This window comes from Ursus arctos, unplaced genomic scaffold, assembly GCF_023065955.2.
Source record: "Ursus arctos isolate Adak ecotype North America unplaced genomic scaffold, UrsArc2.0 scaffold_7, whole genome shotgun sequence".
Taxonomy (NCBI): domain Eukaryota; kingdom Metazoa; phylum Chordata; class Mammalia; order Carnivora; family Ursidae; genus Ursus; species Ursus arctos.
In genome coordinates this window covers 37,959,285-37,982,338 of record NW_026623089.1, presented here as the reverse complement: position 1 = coordinate 37,982,338, position 23,054 = coordinate 37,959,285, and the positions used below count along the sequence as shown (strand labels likewise).

Below are 23,054 nucleotides of genomic sequence, written 5' to 3'. Positions count from 1 at the left end.
AAAAGACCCCACATGGCCCTGGAGTGGAAGACTTCAGAGAACCATTAGTCTTCATTCTGGCCAATGTAGCAGTCCACAGAGTTGTAGTGCAGGGTCTCTGGCATACCTCGCTTGAACTCTGCACATTCCTAGCAAAGTAGGAATCTGTTTTTCAAGGCCCTTGTTGTGCATAGCTATCTTCTGCTTAGATATTCCACATATTGATGATAATGATTAATTGCAAAACCCTTTACTGAATTGTTATTCTTCCCTCTGATATAAGCCATGTGCTTGAAATTTCCAAAATTTAGTAACTTATTCATTTATTTCACTTCTCTCTATCCATGAACATGACTGAACAGAATTAATAATGATTTACCAAAAGGCATTTAGACATTCAAATGACAGAAAGTTTTATATTAGGCTGTGGAATGTAGGAAATAATGGAAATAGTACCAGTGCTTGGGTCCACATTCCCTCCATGCCTAACCCAAGAAATTAATGGTCATAGTACTCTTCACCTTCAAATATATATGATTTGCATCAGGTGTGCTCTTAAATGCTGTTCTTGGCCCTTAGCTTAGCTCCATATGTATGCATCCAATCCCATGCTGGAGAGAAACAGAATCATTCTCAGCCTTAGACCATTCTCTAAGGAGAAGGAATAACCATAGCAGCCCATGTCTGTTCCTATTTCCTAAATTATTGTTTTCTAGCTCCAACCCTCAGACACATAATTCACACTCATGATTGGTTCCTATCCTAAAGCTGTTACCACAGAATGCTTGTATATATCAGGAAGGGAATACATATTATATTTCTATAATTTCTTACAAAGTTTTGAGTTGGGGGAACCTATGTTATTTGCTTATTTTCTTCACATTATTAATGAAAATAAAACATCTTTCCTGGTTGACTTGTGTTGTTAGAGTTATTTTCTGATTGATAACCTATTTGAAAACCAACATTTCCATGACCTCAATCCTTAAACTTTGTATACGTTTTGCACCTACTTTCTGGCTAGAATTTTTTATTCAGAAGGAACATCTCTAAAAAGATTGACAACATAACAAACAATAGGCATTGGTGAGGATGTGGAAAAGGGGAACACTCTTACACTGTTGGTAGGAATGCAAACTGGTGCAGCCACTCCAGTGACCAGTATAGGGGTTCCTAAAAAGTTAAAATAGAACTACTCTACAATCCAGCAATTGCACTACTAGGGTATTTACCCAAAGAATACAAAAATAGTAATTCGAAAGGATACATATATCTTGATGTTACAGCAGCATTATCATCAATAGCCAAATTATGGAAAGAGCCCTAATGTTCATGAACTAATGAATAGATAAACAAGATGTGGCATACACACACACACACACACACACACACACACACACACACACACGCATATATATGCATACACACATACACAGACACATACACACACACACACATATATATGCATACACACATACACAGACACATACACACACACACACACACACACACTGGAATATTACTCAGCCATAAAGAGAATGAAATCTTGCCATTTGCACTGACGTGGATGGAGCTAGAGTATGTTATGCTAAGCATAATAAGTCAGAGAAAGACAAATACCATATGATTTCACTCATGTGGATTTATAGGCTTGGGGGACAAAAGAGAGATAAGCAAGCCAAGAAACAGACTGTTAACGATAGAGAACAAACTGATGGTTACCAGAGGGAAGAAGGAAGATGGGGGATGGGTAAAATAGGTGATGGGGATTAAGGAGGGCACTTGTGATGAGCACAGGATGTTGTATGTAAGTGCTGAATCACTAAATTATACACCTGAAACTAATCTAGTTTGTCTAATATAAGTATGGCTACTCCAGCTTTCTTTTGATGTCCATTAGCATGACAAATAGATCTCCACCCTCTCACTTTCAATCTGGAGGTGTCTTTGGATCTAAAATGAGTCTCTTGTAAGCAGCGTATTAGTGGGTCTTGTTTTTTAATCCATTCTGATACCCTATGCCTTTTGTTTGGAGCATTTAGTTCATTTACATTCAAAGTAATTATTGAAAGATATGAATAGTGTCCTTGTATTTCCTGTAGTTGCTGTTCCTGTAGATTGTCTCTGTTCCCTTCTGGTCTTTGTTACTTTTGTTCTCTCTCTGCTCAAAGAGTCCCCTTTAATATTTCTTGAAGGGCTGATTTAGTGTTCATGAATTCCTTTAGGTTTTGTCTTGGAAACTCTTTCTCTCTCCTTCTATTCTTAATGACAGCTTTGCTGGATACAGTGTTCTTGGCTGCATATTTTAGCATGTTGAATATGTCATGCCAGTTTTCCTGGCCTGCCAGGTCTCTGTGGGCAGCTTTGTTGCCAGCCTTATGTGTGCTACCCTTGTAGGTTATGGACCTCTTGTCCTGAGCTGCTTTTAGGATTTTCTCTTTATCTTTGTCATTTGCAAGTTTCATTATCATATGTCAAGGTGTTGACCCTTTTTTTGTTGATCTTGAGGGGAGTTCTCTATGCCTCTTGGACATGAATGCCTTTTTCCTTTCCCAGATTAGGGAAGTTCTCAGCTCTAATTTGTTCAAATAAACCTTCTGCCCCCCTTTCCCACTCTTCTTCTTCTGAGACTCCTATAATACAGATATTATTTTGCTTTATGGAATTGCTGAGTTCTCAAAGTCTACCTTCATGATCTCATAGTTTTCTTTCCCTCTTCTTTTAAGCTTCATTGTTTTCCATAATTTTCTCTTTTATATCATTGGTTTGCTCTTGTGCTTCATTCATCCTCATTTTTATGACCTCCACTTGGGACTGCATCTCAGTTATAGCATTTTTAATTTTGGCCTGATTACATTTTAGTTCTTTTATCATATAGTAAGGAATTATCTTGTGTCTTCTATGCTTTTTTCAAGCCCAGCCAGTATCTTTATAATCATTGTTTTAAATTCTAGCTCAGACATTTTACTTATCTCTGTAGTGATTAAATCCCTTGCTATGAGTACTACCTACTATTCTTTCTTTTGGAGTGAATTTCTCTGTCTCATCATTTTGTCCAGAAAAGAAAAAAAGAAAGAAAAAGAAACAACAACAAAAACCTTGGGAAGTGTTTCTGGTGTATGCTGTATTTACTCTGCTGTTGTGTTTTGGCTGATTTTCCCCCACTTTCCATCCTCTACAGAGATGCTCCTTGCTTATAGTGGGGAGTGTTTGGACCTTTACCTAGGTGTGCTTTCATTTGTTGGTTAAGATAAGCCCGGAAGAGAAAAAAGAAAAAGCCTGATCCAAGGCAAAAGGAAAATGGACAAAAACGCCAACAAACAGACAAAGAAAAAACTGTAAGTGTGATTCCAAAGAATAAGAAAGAAAGAAGGAAAAAGGAGTATGGAAAGAAGAAAAGAAGAAAAAGAGAAAAGGAAGCCTGATCCGAACAATAAGAGAAGGAAACAAACAAACCAACAAATGGACAAAAAATTACAAGCCCGATACCAAAAAAAAAGATAAAGAGAAATATATATATAAATAAATATATATATAAGATAAAAAAAGAAAAAGAAAAAATTTTAAAATTAAAAAAAAACAAGGAAAAAGAAAAGAGAAAAGAAGAGAAGAGAAAAGAAAAAAAAGAAAAGAAAAAAAAGAGGAGGTAAGCCTGGTCCTATTTCCACCAGAGCCTGATGTTTTGGAGCACTCTTAATCAGTAGCCTTGGTACATGTGGGGGGCCAGTGCTGGTCTTCGGAGGGAAAGGCCTGCTGGGCTAGCTCAGAAGCTGACGTGCCCTTGTAAAGATGCCCTGCCAGACTTAGTGGGGTGGGGTTTAGTGTAGGGGACTCTAGCCTCCACTGGAAGTGTTGCATTTCTCACTGAAGTCCAACTGTGCTGGTAGGCAGTGAGGAGAAGTTGGAAAGGGTAGGAGGAATATGGTGTCACCCTGCCATCTGGTCCCCGGGGAGGGGAAATCCTGGCCACCACTGTTCAGGCATCCCTCTCAGAAAAGCAAACAATCTCCTGTGTCATGGGCTTCTGTCAGTTCTCTGCCCTTAACCTGTCTGTTCCTGGTCCATTGGTGGGCCCGGCGCCACAGATCTCCTGTATTTTATCTGTGACTGGTGTCTGGGATTAAAAAATCCAAGTTTTAAAGGTTGTGGCAAAGTGTGGACCCACTCCCTTCCCCTGGAGGAGAGCCTTGTGGCATGCCCAGCACGGTCCTGTCCAAGAAAAGCAGTTGTACTGTGCACACGCAGAGTTTATTGTGATGCCTAGCAAAAGCTGCAAGCAGGTTATCTGCTGTCTGCATGTGACTCAGTCCCCTACTCCATTCTGTCCCTACTCCATTCTGTCCCTTCCAGCAGTCGCATGGAAGCTTGAATCTATTATGGCAGACAGTGAGAAGCAGTGGCCATGTTATCTGCAGTCGGCCTGTGCCTGTGCTCTCTGCTCAGTTCTGCATGCATGCTGTGGTTTAAGCCTATTGTGGCTCACAGTGAAAATCTGCTACAAGGGTATCTGCCCTCTGTGCACACCTCTGTCCCTGCTGTCGAGCGCCTCTCAGTTGCTCCCAGCTGGCCTTTTGTCCTTGAAAAGGCAAAATACACTCTTCCAAACGTACTCTGGGCAGGGGAGTAATCCCTTCTAGTGCAACACGGGGATCTTCTCACCAAGCCTTATTGTGTGATTCCCTACCCACTGTGCTCTCTCCTGCTCTCCCTCTTCCAGAGTTTGCTCCATGAAAAGGGTTCCCTCACCTTCGCAGCCTGCAGCTTTCGTCTTGCCTAATTCAGGGCTCTGAACCTCCCATCCATGTTCTATCCCTTCAACTGTGCAGACTGTTTTCTTAATCCTTAGATCGAATTCATAGTTGTTTAAAATAGTTGGACATTGATCTAGCTGTGTTAGAGGGACTAGGCAAGCTCAGTGTCCCCCTACTACTCTGCCACCTTAACTCCTCCACCCTGTTGTTTTGTTGTTTTTTTTTTTTTTTGATTTTTTATTATATTATGTTAGTCACCATACAGTACATCCCCGGTTTCCGATGTAAGGCTCGATGATTCATTAGTTGTGTATAACACCCAGTGCACCATGCAATACGTGCCCTCCTTACTACCCATCACCAGCCTATCCCATTCCCCCACCCCCCTCCCCTCTGAGGCCCTCAGTTTGTTTCTCATAGTCCATAGTCTCTCATGTTTCATTCCCCCTTCTGATTACCCCCCCTTTCTTTATCCCTTTCTTCCCCTACCGATCATCCTAGTTCTTATGTTCCATAGATGAGAGAAATCATATGATAGTTGTCTTTCTCTGCTTGACTTACTTCACTTAGCATTATCTCCTCCAGTGCCGTCCATGTTGTAGCAAATGTTGAGAACTCATTCTTTCTGATAGCTGAGTAATATTCCATTGTATATATGGACCACAACTTCTTAATCCAGTCATCTGTTGAAGGGCATCTCAGCTCCTTCCACGATTTAGCTATTGTGGACATTGCTGCTATGAACATTGGGGTGCATATGGCCCTTCTCTTCACTACGTCTGTATCTTTGGGGTAAACACCCAGTAGTGCAATGGCTGGATCATAGGGTAGCTCAATTTTTAACTTTTTAAGGGACCTCCACACTGTTTTCCAGAGTGGCTGTACCAACTTGCATTCCCACCAACAATGTAGGAGGGATCCCCTTTCTCCACATCCTCTCCAACAATTGTTGTTTCTTGCCTTGTCTATTTTTGCCATTCTAACTGGCGTAACCTCCACCCTGTTGTTAATCTTTTTAAAGATGTTTATTCTGGGGCGCCTGGGTGGTGCAGTCGTTAAGCATCTGCCTTCCGCTCAGGGCGTGATCCCGGTGTTCTGGGATCGAGCCCCACATCAGGCTCCTCCACTAGGAGCCTGCTTCTTCCTCTCCCACTCCCCCTGCTTGTGTTCCCTCTCTCGCTGGCTGTCTCTATCTCTGCCAAATAAATAAATAAAATCTTTAGAAAAAATTAAAGATGTTTATTCTGAAGAAAAAATATACATATCCTGCTAGAAAATAAAGGTACACAAAGTTTAAAGATTGAGATCATGGAAATGTTGGTTTTAAAGTAGGTTATCAATCAGAGGATAACCTTATAGATGACAACACCAGTCAACCTGGAAAAATCTTGTTTATTTTCATTAGTAATGTGAAGAAGATAAGCAAATAACTTAGATTCCCCCACTTGAATCTTTGGAAGAACTTAAAGAAATATGAAATAAGTGCTCCCATCCACTGATATATGCAAGCATTCTGTGGTAAGAGCTTTAGGATAGGAACCAATCACAAGCGTCCATTATGCATCTGAGGGGCTAGAGTTAGAATAAATAATTTAGGAACTAGGAGCATTGGTCAGCCATGGGATGTCAGCCATGTTCCCATGGGATGATTATTCCCTCTCCTTAGAATTTTGTTTTCTAAGACTGAGAACAATTCTGTTTCTCCAGCATGGGATTGATGCATAAATATGTAGCTAAGCTAAGAGCCAAGAACAGCATTTAAGAGCACACCTGATGCAAACTAAATATATTCCAAGGTGAAGGGTACTGTGACCATTATTTCCTTGGTCTAGGCAGAGAGGGAATGTTGACCAAGCACTGGTACTATTTCCATCATTTCCTACTTTCCACAGCTTAATAGACAACCTTCTATCATTTGAGTATCTAAATGACTTTTGGTAAATATTTATTAATTCTGTTCAGCCATGTTCATGGATAGAGAGAAGTGAAATAATAAGTGTATAAGTTATTAAATTTTGGAAATTTCAAGCACATGGTTTATATCAGAGGGAAGAATAACAATTCAGTTAAAGGATTTTGCAATTAATCATTATCATCAATATGTGGAATATCTAAGCAGAAGATAGCTATGCACATCATAAAATGTGGCCTTGAAAAACAGATTTCCATTTTGCTAGGGATGTGCAGAGATCAAGTGAGATCAGCCAAAGACCCTGCACCACGACTCTATGGACTGCTGCATTGGCCAGGATGAAGACAAATGGTTCTCTGAAGCCTTCCACTCTAGGGCCATGTCATTTATTCTTATCTTGATATTTTCATCCTGCACATTGTCTCCCTCAGAGCCCGGTGGACCAGCTTGTTCCGCAGAGTGTAGATGACAGGGTTGAGCAGCGGGGTCACCACCGTGTTCACAAGGGCAGCCTCCCTGTTGGAGTCCAGCCTGTTCGTCTGCTTTGGTTTCACGTATATAAACACACAGCTGCCATACATCAGAGAGAGGACAATGAGGTGAGACGAGCAGGTGGAGAAGGCTTTCTGTTTCTCCCTGGCTGATGGGAGTCGCAGGATTGTGACTACTATGTTGCTGTATGCAATGATGGTTATGAGAAGTGATGTCAAGAGGATAAAGGAAATGAGGACAAAGGCTAACATTTCAACAGACCTGGAGTCAGAACAGGAGAGATGAATCAGGGGGCTAAGGTCACAGAAGAAGTGGGGGATGACATGGGGACCACAGAAGGATAACTGGGAAACCTTTATCACCAGACCAGTGATGAGAGGGAAGGCTAAAGCAAAGCAGGCAGTGACCAGGAGGAAGCAAGTCTTCGGGTTCATGATGGTCGTGTAATGCAGAGGCTTGCAAATGGCCACATACCGATCCAGAGACATCACTGCTATAAGGAAGAAACCTGCTACTCCCAGAAATAAAAAGACAAATGCTTGTATCAAACAGGCAAGAAAGGAAATGGTTTGCCTGCCTAAAAGAAAGATGATCAGCAACTTAGGAATAACAGCATTTATGAAACAGCACTCCACGAAGGAGAAAGTGCTGAGGAAAAAGTACATAGGTGTGTGGAGCCGGGAGTCAGCACAGGTGATGGTGACTATGACGGCATTGCCTATGGTAGATGCCAGATATGCCAGCACATGCACCAGGAAAAGGATCTTTCCCAGGTGCTGGATGGTAGGAAACCCCTCCAAGATGAATTCTTGGACAGTTGTTACATTCCCCATTTCCATCGGCATCTCTTTCCTCAGCAGCATCTCTGCTGTACTTAACCTACAATGAAGACATCAGGGAGGACAAAGGTTTTAGAGGAGCATGATTAAGTTATTTGACTATCCAGGGAGGTGGCTAGGCTGATAGTAAAGTGAATTAGCCAGCTGGTTCTTGAATCAGAAGATCCAGAATTCAATACTAGTTCAATACTGAGTTATAACCCATGAGAAATGGGTCATCTTGGAAAGCAAGTTAACCTTTGTGAACTTCACTTTCACCCTCTGTAGAATGAAGATGATAGGATCTACCTGTTCATGTTCTTGTGAGAATCAAGTAAGGTGAAGCATGTCACTCACCTGGCATATGATGCCAGTGTTTCCTAGGTGTTCCTCAAAGTCTGATTGTAGTGTTATCATCATTAATAGAATGCTTAATAGAGCATCATCAGTAGGCAGAGTTATTGACATTTGTGCTTATACAACATTTTATTGTTTTTAATAATATCAATTTTTATGTAAATGTAACAATAATGTTAATAATACTCCCTTTGGATATTCCTTTTAATAATGCCACACATTCTATGGTGCAAATTGTGATCACCATCATGTGTTGAGGACTATGCTTGGTTTTATGCTGGTCACTGAGATTCAGTATTTCTATTCCTCTTCACAGTGACCATGAACCCCTTCTACAGAAGTAGAAACCGCTTTAGAATGTTCCAGAGAGCTTAGGTCACATAACTGGGACTTAAGTCAGAATGCCCAAATTTGAAATAACTGCTATTTCCAAATGCAGTGACAAAATATTTTAAAACAGGAACAAATCTATTGTTGATGCTCTCTCAACCTTAAGTGAAAGTTTAGTCTTATTTATCTTAACTGTTTCTACCCTTAGTATCGCCAATGAGTTGCAGATCTGTGGAATGACATGGGGATTAGAGAGCATCTCCTTTGGTGCAAGCATTTTATTGATGGGACTTGGGTCCAGAGACATTGAGGGCTGCTCAACAGCATGAGGTAAGTTGTAAAACCAGGATTTACCACCCCCATGCAGGGTTCACGGTGGCCTGTGATGAAAGTGGGTGTGGCAGTAGGTCAGAGGATTAACCCGCCTAGGAGGATATTCTCAGCACCTAGGCACCTAGGAGGATATTCTGGGCACACCCTGGCACTCAGGCACTCACTCTTACATCAAAGCTCAGGGAACATTCTTCTCTCTTCAATCCTCTCAATCAGTGACTTCTCTGACAATGGTGTTTGGGTCTAGCATCTCAATATTAGGCTAAAGGTCAGCAGTGTGGAATATGTCACTCTCACTAACCCACCCTGGGCCAGGTCCTCTGAAGGGCTGCTCATGAAATCAAACTGCTCACCCCTGAGTGACACAGCCTGACGGAGCCTCTGCTCTGTTCCTGTTGACTCCAATAAGTCCACCAAGTCACCAGGGTCCCTGAGGCCAGGCACACACAGGAGTCACCTCATGGGGGTCAGGACTTCCTCTTCTTGCATCTATTATCTTCCAAGAAATCAAGAGCTCGCTGTGGGCTGAGGGGAAAGGAGTTGAGAGCGAAATGCACGTCATAGCCTTTCATCCCCTTCCCTACAGTGGGGTGAATATGCATCCCATGTTGCCAGTGTTCTGGCTGAGGAGGCTCTGTTTCTGTAGCCCAGGATGTTTCATAGAACAAGGTAGGCTACATGGCAGCCTTGCCCATTGAAACCCCAGAAAGGAGAAGACAGATTAAAACAAGCACATTTCACCGCCCCCGATTCTGGGCTAGTGCTGGACTCCTAGACTACTTAGTGTTCTGATAAAGGTCTGGCCCTGCCTCCCCCAATGGGTAAAACACACCTACCATGCAACATTGCCGTCACCTTCTCTACCAGTTGACAGGAGCTGGCAGCACCTTCTAAGTTAGCCCTGGGTGCTGCTGAGACAAGCCCTGGGTGCTGCAGTGCTCCACGTCATGGGCCCACCTGCTCCAAGACGCCTTGCACTGCACTTGCTCCTCCATCACATCCTCACCTTTCCATGTGGAGAAGCATCCTTGTTTTACTGCATCACAGTGAGGAGCTGCTGACACACAAGTCTGAGGCTCCGATATTTTTCCTAGAAGACTGTTTGGTCACCAAACAGGATGCATGCAGCCACTGAGGAGAGAGTGCAGACCCCCAAACTTTATTAGATGCTGAAGAGATGGGGCAGAAAGTAAATGCGTGGCTTGTGTCCTGGGGGAAGTTAATTGGTCACTGTTGAGAACAGGATTTACTGGTGCAACCCTTATATTTATTTTCCCTTGTCTGTGATGACGTGGACTCCTAGCTGTCCGCACTGTTCTCTGCCAAGATTTTTCAAGGGAATTATATGATAATTTCCCAAGGGTTTCTGAAATCCCAAATTGAATGTTGCTACTGATTTGAGGTCAAAGTCCAGACTATAATTTTCTATATATGACATATGCACTGAGGCCAGAGCATAGTTGTTAAGAGAACAGATTTTATGGTGAGAAAGAGCAGGATTATACTCTTTCAGGAGGCCCTGGGAAGATACTGGGGGAAGTCCACCTTTTTTGGTCAATCATTTTCCTGCTTCTACCAACATTATGATTCTTTCCAATGCGTGGTTTCATCCCAATCTCCTTGAAAAAGGAAAGCACACCTTTTTTTCCTCTTCAGGGAAGGAAGGGGAATGCTAGGTGGTTTCTGTAATATCTCTAACAAGGCATGCATCTCTTTTAAAAACTCCCTGGGATGTGGACCCCCAGATTCTTTCTAGATGCAGAAGAGGAAGAGATGTGAGTCTGAGGGTGGAGAAGCTGTATCCACAGCAATAACTGGCTTGGAAAGTTGCTTCTTTTACTGGTATCTCAGCTGGGCTGCTGGGCGGGAGCAACCCATATTTCCGTGGCCTCTGGATTCCCATAGAAAGCCAAAGAAGGGGACTGAACTCCCAAAGTGTATTTTCAGGCAACCCTGGGGCATATGGTAGCTGTTTGGAAATTTGTTCTGCCTGAATATGTCTTTATCATTATTGATCTTACAAAGGTCATGGCAAATATTATAGAAACTTTCATGAGTATTCATGTGTGTCCCGCCATCCCACAGATCTACAAAATCATTTTTATAACATCTGTCCATCTACACTCTATTTTCAATCCAGGCAAAACTTGGACCCCATGGTTATTTTCTCAGTTGGAAGTAAGGGAAAATAAAGAAGGGGGGAAAGTTACAGAAGTTAGAGCAATGTAAGACTATACATTTTAATGCTCTGATAAAGGCTTATATGCATGGAGTTTTCATTTTATTCAGGGCCAGCTTCATGGTGTAGAAATACCTGTCACACCTGAGCAAGTCCCAATGCCAAGATGGTGGGAAATTGGGAGGAGAGGGCCTGGCATGTAGTGTGATGGGAAGGCTTACAAAGGGGTTAAAGAATAGGGTTGAAGTATACATTGCAGCTAATGTAAGGGGTGGTGAGCTGGCATCAAGAAGTATTTCCAGTTGTCTTTGATGTATAGTTTCTCTTTTCTGGATAGTGCTCTTATGGCTCTCCAATGCCACCCCTCCTTCTTTATGTTATTTTGATGCAGTCCCAATAGTTTATTTTTGTTTCCCTTGCTTCAGGAGACAATCTAGAAAGAAGTTGCTATAGCCAAAGTCAAAGATGTTACTGCCTGTGCTCCTTAGGATTTCTATGGTTTCCTGTCTCACACTTAGGTCTTTAATCCATTTTCAGTTTATTTTTATGTATGGTGTAAAAACATAGTCCAGTTTGATTCTTTTGCATATAGTTGTCCAGTTTTCCCAACATCATTTGTTGATGAGACTGTCTTTTTCCCTTTGGATATTTTTTCCTGGCTTTTCGAAGATTAATTAACCACATAGTTATGTTTCATTTCTGTGTTTTCTATTCTGTTCCACTCATCGATGTGTCTGTTTCTGTGCCAGTATTAGTCCCTTTTGACCACTACAGCTTTGTGATATAACTTGAAGCCCAGAATTGTGATGCCTCCAGATTTGCTTTTCTTTTTCAAGATTTCTTTGGCTATTCAGTGTCTTTTGCTATTCCACACAAATTTAGGGATTGTTTGTTCCAGCTCTGTGAAAAATGCTGTTGATTTTGATAGTAATTGCATGAAATCTGTAGAACACCTTGGGTAGTATAGACATTTAAACAATATGTGTTCTTCTGATCCATGAGCATGGCATGTTTTTCCATTAGTTTGTGTCCTGTTCAATTTCTTTTGTCAGTGTTTTATAGTTTCCAGAGTACATGTCTTTCACTTCTTTGGTTAGGTTTATTCCAAAGTATCTTTTTGTTTTTTGGTGCAATGTAAATCAGATTGATACCTTGGTTTCTCTTTCTGCGCTTCATTATTGGTATATAGAAATGCCAGATTTCTGTAAGTTGATTTTGTATCCTGTGTGTGACTTTCTGTATTGATTTACCAATTAAAAACCTTCCTATGTAATGTCAAAGAGGTATTTGAAATTGCAACTATAGAAAATTTAAACTCTTTGATTTCACCTGGGATTTAACCTCCTGAAATTTCTAATTACCCCTCCCCGTTTATTGTGGCTTTGGTTTTATTCTTTATTTGCTTTTTAAAAAAAATCTGATCTTGGTTTTCTCCCTAAGATTCTTGGAATTCTTTTCCTGCTGTAGGTCCAGCTGTTTCTGGGCCCATCATCACCATCATCATCAATGTCCTCATAACTGCAAATATGTAGATCACACTGCTAAATCCATCCACGACATTGTTTAAATTGCAATATTTGTATGAATTTTCAAACCTTATTTTATTTCATAGATGATGAAACAAAAGCACAGTTTTTACTTCTTTTGAGGGGGGAGATTGTTTGCTTCATTCATGGAAACAAATTGTCAAGAATTTAAGTAGGAAATGGTGCATGAAAAGCAAATTCTTTGATTCCTAGGCCCCTAAATGTTTACATTTGTTTTAACATTTTGCCAGTAGCTGAATGGTTATAAGACTCTACACTGAAAATCATTCACCCAAAGCTTAAAAACCACATCCTACTTTCTTCCAAATCAAAAGCTGTACAGAAGCTGATATATGGAATTTAGTGGTCTTTTGTAGAAAGGTATTTTTATTTATTTTTTTAATCTGGAAAGATTTTAAGATTTCTTTTGGTGTTTATAAATTGTATAACGTCATGCCTAATACATAACATAATAAAAATTATTATAAAAAATTTAAAAAATTAAAAAAAATAAGTCATGCCTAGATACCAGCCTTTTTAATTTATTGAGCGGTTCGTACAGGCAATTTGGAGACTGTCTTCTCTGTGTATTTAATAATTTATTCCCCTTTTTTTTCTCTGTTCTCTTTTCCAAAATCCCTAATAAAACGAATTTTGACATTCGGGACCAAAATACATTCCCCACAGGTTTTCTACCTCCTTTTCTGTCTGTAACTTTTCTTTCTGAAACTTCTCCATTTACTTATCTGCTAACAATCCTGATGATTTCTTTCAGCTATTTTATTTCTAATTTTTACAAACGTTTTTTGTTGTTGGATTGCCTGTTTTTTATCAAAATGTAATGGTGTTTTAAGGATGCAGTATTATCTTGGAGCACGCTGTGCTGGATTTAGTTTTTCATTTTCTTTTTTGGGGGGAGGGGAAGAGTTAGCAGCAGTTGTCTCCACCCTGCTCTAACCTAACCTGTAGAGCACAGCAGCTGACTATGAGAACTGTGTTTTAGACAATCCCTTGCCAGCAGGGTTCCAGATTGAATCCCTGTAATGAAAAGCATGATGTGATGACTGGAACATAGAAGGAGGGCAGAGCCCTTATTATTCCCCTGAAGTGGTTGTTGTATGGGCTGCGAAGAAAATGGTATCAAAGAATTGCAGGCTGAACACTGTGTGCTGGTGACAAAATTATAGACTCCATTTTCTCTGAAAGCCCCTCACATTACCCATCAAAGCCACAGAGATCTTCCTAATACAAAGCTGACCATGCCTTACCAGCTTTTTAAGACTAATGAGTCTCCTATTGCCCTCAGAATAGGCTAATAATAGTACCCACATATCTTCCTATTTTCGTTCCTGAAAGTCTATCTATTTCCATTCAACTACTGAAAATGGTTCCTCTTGCACATGGTATTTGGCATCACTTATCTTTAAATTCTGCCTATGCTTTCAGCTCATATTACTCTATTTCTTTTCTATCTCACCATCACTGTAAGCAGATCAAAGCATGATGTTTTAGCTGCATGCTTCACAAATGCTGTTGACCCATTTGACATTTTCATTATCCAAAAGGAAAATTTCTTGTGTCTTTCAAGAATCACCATTCTATGAAGTCTCCAAAATATATAAAAACACCAAAAATCCCAAACTATCAAAAATGGGCAGAGAAACTGAGTAGACATTTTTTGAAGGATGTCATACAAATGGCCAACAGGTACATGAAAAGACACTCATCATCTCCATGGAAATGTAAACATCATTAAGAGAAATACAAGTAAAACCGCAGTGAGATATCACCTCACACTTCTTTGCATGCCTATTACCAAAGAAACCCACAAAAGATAAGAAATGTGGAGAAAAAGGAACCCTTTTACACTACCAATGAAAATGTAAAGTGGTGCATGCAGCCAATCTGGTAAACAATACAGTGTTTCCTGAAACATTTCAAAATAAAATTACCATTAATACAACGATCCCACCTGTGGGTATATATCCAAAGGAATTGAAATATGGATCCCAAAGAGAGAGCTGTGCTCCTATGTTCACTGCAGCATTTTCACAGTAGCTAAGATGTGGACATAACCTAAAATTCCATGTAAAGAAGAATAAATAAAGAAAATGTGACATATACACGTTATGGAACATCATTCAGACTTTACAAAGAAGAAACTGCCACTTGCACCAACATGTATATACCTAGAGGACATTATTCTAAGTAAAATAAGCCAAACATGGTAAGACAAACACTGCATGATCTCATTCATATGCAGAATCTAATCAAATACATAGAAGCGGAGAGTAGCATGGTGGTTGCCAGGGGCTGGAGGGAAGGGGAGTAGGAATATTTGATACTTCTTCGTTATCATTGAGATGAAATCTGACCTTTGTAATAGGACCCAAGGCCAAAGAGGATCTAATCATGGTGTAGAATGTTTCATAAAATATATTTGAGATTATCTAACATCAGTGTTTATGCTAAAAATAAGATAAAAATCGTCTTAATCCTTTTAGAGATGTTTCTTCTGAGATGTTTCTTCTGAGAAAAAAATAGAAACATCCTAGCTGGTAAATAGGTGCAAAAATTACACAAAGTTTAAGGACTGAGATCCTAGAAATTTTGATTTTAAAGTAGGTTATCAATCTGGGGTGCCTAGGTGCCTGGCTCAGATCATGATCTCAGGGTCCTAGACTGTGCACTCAGTAGGGTGTCAGCTTGTCCTTCTGCCCCTTACACTACACACTCTCTCTCTCACATAAATAAATAAAATACGGAAAAAATAAGTAGGTTATCAATCAGAAGATAACCTATGATTGACAACACAATTAAATAGGAAAAATGTTTAATTTGTTGATTTTCATTAGTAAAATGATGTAGATAAACAAATAATTTAGGTTTCCCCAACTTGAATTTTTGGAGGACATTATAGAAATATAAATAAGTGCTCCCTTCCACTGATGATATACACAGGCATTCTGCAGTAACAGCTTTAGGATAGGAACCAATCATAAGTATGCATTACGCATCTGAGGGGCTGATGCTAGAATAAACAATTTAGGAATTAAGGGCTGGTCGGTCTTGGCGTGCTGTGGTCATTCCCTCTCCTTAGAGAATTGTCTAAGCCTGAGAACAATTCAGGTTTCCTGCAGCATGGGATTGATGCATACATATATGCCTATGCTAAGGGCCAAGAACAGCATTTAAGAGCGCACATGAAGCAAACAATATATAGTGCCAGATGAAGAGTACTTGACCATTATTTCCTTGGGTGAGGCTAGGAGGGAATGTGGACTCAAACATACTATTTCCATCATTTCGTTCCTAAACACAATGTAATATACAACCTTTTATCATTTTAATTATCTAAATACCTTTTGGTAAATCATTATTAATTCTGTTGAGCTAGGCTTATGGGGAGAGTGAAGTGAACTAATAAGTGTATAAATTTACTAAATTTTGGAAATTTTAAGCACATGGTTTATAAAAAGGGAAGAATAAAAATTTAGTAAAGGGGGGGCGCCTGGGTGGCACAGCGGTTAGGCGTCTGCCTTCGGCTCAGGGCGTGATCCCGGCGTTACGGGATCGAGCCCCACCATCAGGCTCCTCCGCTATGAGCCCGCTTCTTCCTCTCCCACTCCCCCTGCTTGTGTTCCCTCTCTCGCTGGCTGTCTCTATCTCCGTCAAATAAATAAATAAAATCTTTAAAAAAAAAATTTAGTAAAGGATTTTGCAACTAATCATTATCATCAATATGTAGAATATTTAGGGAGAAGATAGCTATGCACATCAAGGTAAAATGTGGCCTTGAAAAACAGTTTTCCATTTTGCTAGGGATGTGCAGAGGTCAAGTGAGATCAGCCAAAGACCCTGCACTACGACTCTGTGGACTGATACATTGGCCAGGATGAAGACTAATGATTCTCTGAAGCCTTCCACTCCAGGGCCGTGTCATTTTATTCTTAATATTTTCATCCTGCACATTGTCTCCCTCAGAGCCTGGTGGACCAGCTTGTTCCGTAGTGTATAGATGACAGGGTTGAGCAGCGGGGTCACCACCGTGTTCACAAGGGCAGCCTCCCTGTTGGAGTCCAGCCTGTTTGTTTGCTTTGGTTTCACGTATATAAACACACAGCTGCCGTACATCAGAGAGAGGACTATGAGGTGAGAGGAGCAGGTGGAGAAAGCTTTCTGTTTCTCCCTGGCTGATGGGAGTCGCAGGATTGTGACTACTATGTTGCTGTACGCAGTGAGGGTTATGAGAAGTGATGTCAAGAGGATAAAGGAAGTGAGGACAAAGGCTAACATATCAACAGACCTGGAGTCAGAACAGGAGAGATGAATCAGGGGGCCAACGTCACAGAAGAAGTGGGGGATGACATGGGGGCCGCAGAAGGATAACTGGGAAACCTTTATCACCAGACCAGTGATGAGAGGGAAGGCTAAAGCAAAGCAGGCAGTGACCAGGAGGAAGCAAGTCTTCAGATTCATGATGGTTGGGTAATGCAGAGGCTTGCAAATGGCCACATACCGATCCAGAGACATCACTGCTATGAGGAAGAAAACTGCTGATCCCAGAAATACAGTGACAAATGCTTGTATGAAACAGGCAGGAAGGGAAATAATTTTCCTGCCTAAGAGAAAGATGACCAGCAATTTAGGAATAACAGCACTTATGATACCACTCTCCAAGAAGGAGAAAATGCTGAGGAAAAAGTACATAGGTGTGTGGAGCCGGGAGTCAGCACAGGTGATGGTGACTATGATGGCATTGCTTACAATGGATGCCAGGTATGCCAGCAGGTGTACAAGAAAGAAGACCTTTCCCAGGTGCTGGATGGCAGGAAACCCCTCCAAGATGAATTCTTGGACAGTTGTTACATTCCCCATTTCCATCGGCATCTCTTTCCACAGCAGTGTCACTGCTGTACTTAACCTACAATGAAGACATCGGGGAGGACAAAGGTTTTAGTTGAGCATGATTAGGTTACTTGACTCTCCAGGAAGGTGGAGAGGCAGATAGTAGTAAAGTGGATTAGCCAATTGGTTCTTGAATCAGAAGGACCTGTGTTCAATACTAGTTCAATACTGAGCTCTAACTTATGAGAGATGGGTCATCTTGGAAAGCAAGTTAACCTTTGTGAACTTCACTTTCACCCTCTGTAGAATGAAGATGATAGGATCTACCTGTTCATGTTCTTGTGAGAATCAAGTAAGGTGAAGCATGTCATTCACCTGGCATATGATGCCAGTGTTTCCTAGGTGTTCCTCAAAGTCTGATTGTAATGTTATCATCATTAATAGAATGCTTAATAGAGCATCATCAGTAGGCAGGGGTATTGACATTTTTCTAGTTATACAACATTTTATTTTTAATAATATCAATTTTTTTTGTAAACATAACAATAATGTTAGTAATATTCCCTTTAGATATCCCTTTTAATAATGCAAAACATTCTATGGTCCAAATTGTTATCACCACCATGGGTTGAGGACTTATGCTTGGTACTATGCTGGTCACTGAAATTCAGAATTTCTATTCCTCTTCACAATAACCGTGTACCCCTTCTTATAGAGTAGCAGAAACTGAGGCTTTGAGAGTTCAGAGAGTTTAGTTCACATAGCTGGCACTTTACCTAGATCTTCCAGATCCCGAGCCCCTGCTGTTTCCAAATGCAGTGTCAAAATATTTTAAAAGGGAAACAAATGTATTGTTGATGATCTTTAAACTTGAAGTGAAAGATTACCTTATTTATCTTAAATGTTTCTACCCTTAGTTAGTAGCACTGGCGAGTTAGAGACCTGTGGAATGACATGAGGCTTAGGGAGCATCTACTTTAGCACAAGCATTGTATACAAGAGAAGGGAGACCAGAGACACTGGGGGCTTCTCTACAACACGACATAATTTGTAAATCCAGGATTTATCCCCATCCCCACCCAGGGTTCGTGCTGTCCTGTGGTGGAGGTGGAATGACATTAGGTCATAGGAATTAGCCCAGTTAGGTGTATATGCTGGGCACCTGGCACTCATGTTCTCACTCCTACATCGAAGCTCAGTGAATGTTTTGCTTTCTTCAGAACTCTCGATCAGTGACTTTTCTCACCATGCTGTTTGGCTCTAGTATCTCAGCATAAAGGTCAGCAGTGTGGGATGTGTCACTCTCACTAACCCACTGTGGGCCAGGTCCTGTGAAGGGCTGCTCATGAACAAACTGCTCACCCCTCAGTGGCATAGCCTGAAGGAGCCTCTGCTTCTGTGCCAGTGGACCCCAGTAAGGCCACCAAGCCACCACAGTCTGTAAGACCTGGCATACACATGAGTCACCTCATGGGGCTTCCTTCCCCTGCAGCTATTGTCTTCTAAGAAATCAAGAGCTTGCTCTGGGCTGAGTGGAAAGGAGAGAAGGAAATTCATTTGTCACAGCCTGTTGTCCCGGAGCGGGGTGAATATATATCCGATGCTGCCAATGTCTGGCTGACAAAGTCCTTTTTCTATAGCCCAGAATGTTTCATAGCACAATAAGGCTACATGGCAGCCTTGACCACTGAAAGCCCTAGAAAGGATCAGACAGGTGAAAACAACCATATTTCACTGCCTCCAGTTCTGGGTGAGAGCTGGACTTCAGACTACTTATGGTTCTGATGAAAGCTCTGGCTCTGCCTCCCCCAGTGAGTAAAAGCCCACCTAACATGCAACATTGCTGTCACCTCCTATACCCTTAGTGGGAACAGGTACCTTCTTATAGGTTTAGCCCTGGGTGTTGCTGAGACAAGGGTCCTTGTGTTTAGGGCTTCATGTCATGGGTACACCTGCTCTAAGTCTCCTTCTATGGTACCATGTTCCTCCGTCACATCCTCACCTTTTCATGTTGAGAAGTGTCCTTGTGTTACTGCATCAACATTGAGCAGCTGCTGTCGTGCAAGTTTGAGGCTCTGTGATATTTTCCCCACCAGAATGTACGGTTGTGAAGCAGGATGGACCCTGCCAGGGAGCGGAGGGTGCAGGCTCCCAAAACGTATTAGATGCTGAAGAGACAGGGGCAGAAAGGCACGGCTGGTGTCCTGGGGCACGGCTGCTGTGCTGGGGCAGCTAATCGTCACTGTTGAGGACAAGAGTTACTGGTGCAACCCTTATATTTATCTTCCTTTGTCTGTGGTGATGTTGTCTCCCAGATGTCCACACTGTTCTCTGCCAAGATTTCTGAAGGAAATTATATGACAATTTCCCAAGGGTTTCTAAAATTCCAAGTTGAATATTGCTACTGATTTGAGGTGAAAGTCCAGACTACAATTTTCTACATGTGATGTATGCACTGAGGCCAGAACACAGTTGTTAAAAGAAGAGATTTTATGGTGAGAAAAAGCTGGATTATATTCTAGATTTCATGAGGCTTTTGGGAAGAATCTGGGGAAGTCTGCCTTTCTTGGTCTGTTTTTCTTTATGCTTTCACCAACGTTATGATTCTTTTCACTGAATATTTTCATATGAAAAAAATTTCATTGTGGTCACCAATCTTCTTGAAAAAGGAAAGCACACAGAGAAGGGAGAATGCTGGGTGGTTTCTGTAACATCTCTAACCTGGCAGTCTCTCTTTTAAAAAAGACTATTGGAAATGGAACCCAGATTCTTTCTAGATGCAGAAGAGGAGGAGATGTGAGCCTGAGGGTGGAGAAGCTGTATCCATAGCAATCACTGGCCTGGAAACCTGCTTCTTTTACTGGGTATCTCAGCTAGGTTCTGTGGCAGGGGAGACCCATTTTTCTGTGACTTCTGGCTTCCCATTACAAGCCAGAGAAGAGTATTAACCTCTCAAGGTGTTTGTAGGCAACTTTGGTACATACGGGAGCTGTTTGGAAATTTGTCCTGCCTGAATCTGCCCAGATTAATATTGCTCTTAGAAGGTCAAGGCAAATATAGAAAGTTTCATGAGTTTCCTTGTGGGTCCCACCTTCTCAGAAATAGACAAAATCCCCCTTGTTTGAGAGAGAGAGAGAGAGGGAGGGAGAGAAAGAGAGAGCATGTGTGCTTGAGGCAGGGGGTAGTGAGTCTGACAGGAAGCTTGATTCTGTGACTCTGAGATGATAACCTGAGCCGAAATCAGGAGTTGGTTGCTTAAACAACTGAGCCACCCAGGCACCCCAGACAAAATCACTTTTATAACATCCATCCATTTACACACTCTGCTTTCAATCCAGGCCAAACCTGGAAGTGAGGGAAAATAAACAATAATGGGAGATGAGTTATAGAGGCTAGAGCAAAGTGAGACTATCTATAGATTTTAATACCCAGATAAAGGCTCATTTGCATGGGGTTTTACTTTTATTCAGTGCCATCTTAATGGTGCAGAAATACCTGTCACACCTGAGTGAGTCCCAATGCCTATATGATGGTGGGAAGGTGGGAGGAGAGGGGCTCTGTGAGGTTTGATGGAAAAGCTTAAGAAGTGGACACTCAAAGAAACTGGCTGGACTAACTCTACATTGCATCTAGCATAAAGGGTGTTGAGCTGGCACCAAGAAATGTTTCGAATTGTCCTTGGCCTAGAGTTTCTCCTTCTGGATAGTGCCCTCATGGTTCTCCAATACCCACTACTTCTTTATGTTTTTTTAATCACCTTGAGATCTCATTTATCTTGGAAATTTCCACCACTTTCTGTGCTTTGAGTTTTTAGTTACCCAGTTAGAGTAAGGAAAGGGATAGTTCTTTAAGTTGTATTTGTGATTATCAAACATGGAATGATAAAGCAAACATCAGCTTAAGGTTTCTCCTCTGCAGATATGATTATATTTGCCACTCTCCCTCAGCCACTCTTGACAAATTAGGCTACACATACATTCATGATTTAGATAATAAGAGTATGGATAATAAGAGTGAGTGGTTAATATGGCCTGTTCCTAGAAAGGTTCCAACTTCTGCTATTATATCCCTGAGGAAGAAGGCTTAGTTAAGCCCCGAGGAAAGGTAAATACTGTCATTTATGATATTGTGGAAGAGGGAGTAGGGAATGCTAATGAACAGGATGTGGGCATCAGGATGGAAAGAAGCGCTCATTAGGTCAAAGCCCAGGATGAGGTTGGAGCTATTGCTATACTAGTAATACTGTAAGAACCATTGTCCCTCATGGAATTTCCATAAAAATAAGGGAATAATACCAATGGGGACCTGGAACACATCAATTCTGATCTAGAGGTCTCATTAATATCACACCCAATACCTTTCCTTCCATGTGAGGAAAAGCATTGTAGCGTTAGTAGCTTCCAACACGGGACCATGAGGTAAAACTGAAGGTATAGAGTAATTTATCCAGTCTGGGCTTCTTTTTTTCCTTTTTTATTCATGCATGGAATATATATATATATTTATAATGATTAAGTTCAATTATGTGGGTGGGATACAAAGAGGTAGAAAAGCTATCTGTAAGTCTCAGAAGTGAAACTACTTTGTAAGGATCTGGATCCTCCACTTCTACTACTTTTCTGGTAGGATTTCTTGTGCTTGTCTCACCTCAGATGTGTGAATGCTCCAGGTACTAAGGACAACACGTATGGTTCTTAGTTGTGTTTTTAAGACAAGATTCTTAAGTATCTTTATCTCAGTACTTTTCCAAAATGAAATGGTGAGTGTTACATTTTGCAAGGTCAACGTTTTACACAAAGTTTGGAAGAACCCTCAAAAACCTCTCCCCTCCCCAAACTCCTTTGAATGGGGGCAGAGTTCACATTTTTGAGTTCACACCTCTTCTGATAACACCCTTACAGCTGATTACATGTAATAGTTTTACTTTTAATGGAGGGGAACTACTTAGAGGGGGAAGATGAATGATGTGCCATGGAGAGAAAACTAATTTATTTAATCCCCTTTTAGGAAATGGGATCCTTTCGGCTGGGCCTGGGACATTACCTCACCAATAATTAGTATTATATTGGTTGGTGTCGTAAAGTCAGTGTCCAAGATTTCTAAGATTCAGTAAACCAGAATGATCTCTTTCCACACATGTGACTCTGGGGATCTTAGGCTGATCAGAGCTTTTGTGAGATATTGGTAGAGGGAGATGTTTTCTGGACTGACAACACAATCAAATTCTGTTTTCTTATCCAGCACTTATCACTGGTTGGAGACAAGCTCCTGAGAAGAATTCTAAGGAACCGGAGGAGATAACTTGGAATTCTTCAGCCTCCTAATATGACTGGACTGCTCAATGTTAGATAGAGGTATCTATCAGCCTCTTCTTCCTTAGTTGGGAAGGAGGTGGCCACCCACAAGGCAGGGAAGGAAAGTGGCCAGTGCAGGCGTAGTGGGGGAGCCTGTGCTCAGACTGAACAAAAGGCATACTGCCAGGGTAAGCACCTGCGGCATCCTCAGAAGGCTGGCTTCTTCTGAAAGTGT

The 23,054-nt window shown here is 41.2% G+C and overlaps 2 protein-coding genes across 2 annotated transcripts; both read right to left on the bottom strand.

Annotated features, from left to right (window-relative positions):
• Positions 1-7,034: 7,034 nt before the first annotated feature.
• Positions 7,035-7,997, bottom strand: LOC130543083 (olfactory receptor 6C74-like). The gene has a single exon (XM_057308852.1). The coding sequence runs from the start codon at positions 7,995-7,997 to the stop codon at positions 7,035-7,037; it is 963 nt and encodes a 320-aa protein (XP_057164835.1).
• Positions 7,998-16,616: 8,619 nt separating this feature from the next.
• On the bottom strand, positions 16,617-17,576 carry LOC113243090 (olfactory receptor 49-like). Its single transcript, XM_026481513.3, has one exon. It carries the CDS (start codon positions 17,565-17,567, stop codon positions 16,617-16,619), a length of 951 nt encoding a protein of 316 aa, XP_026337298.3. The 5' UTR covers positions 17,568-17,576.
• Between the last annotated feature and the right edge of the window lie 5,478 nt (positions 17,577-23,054).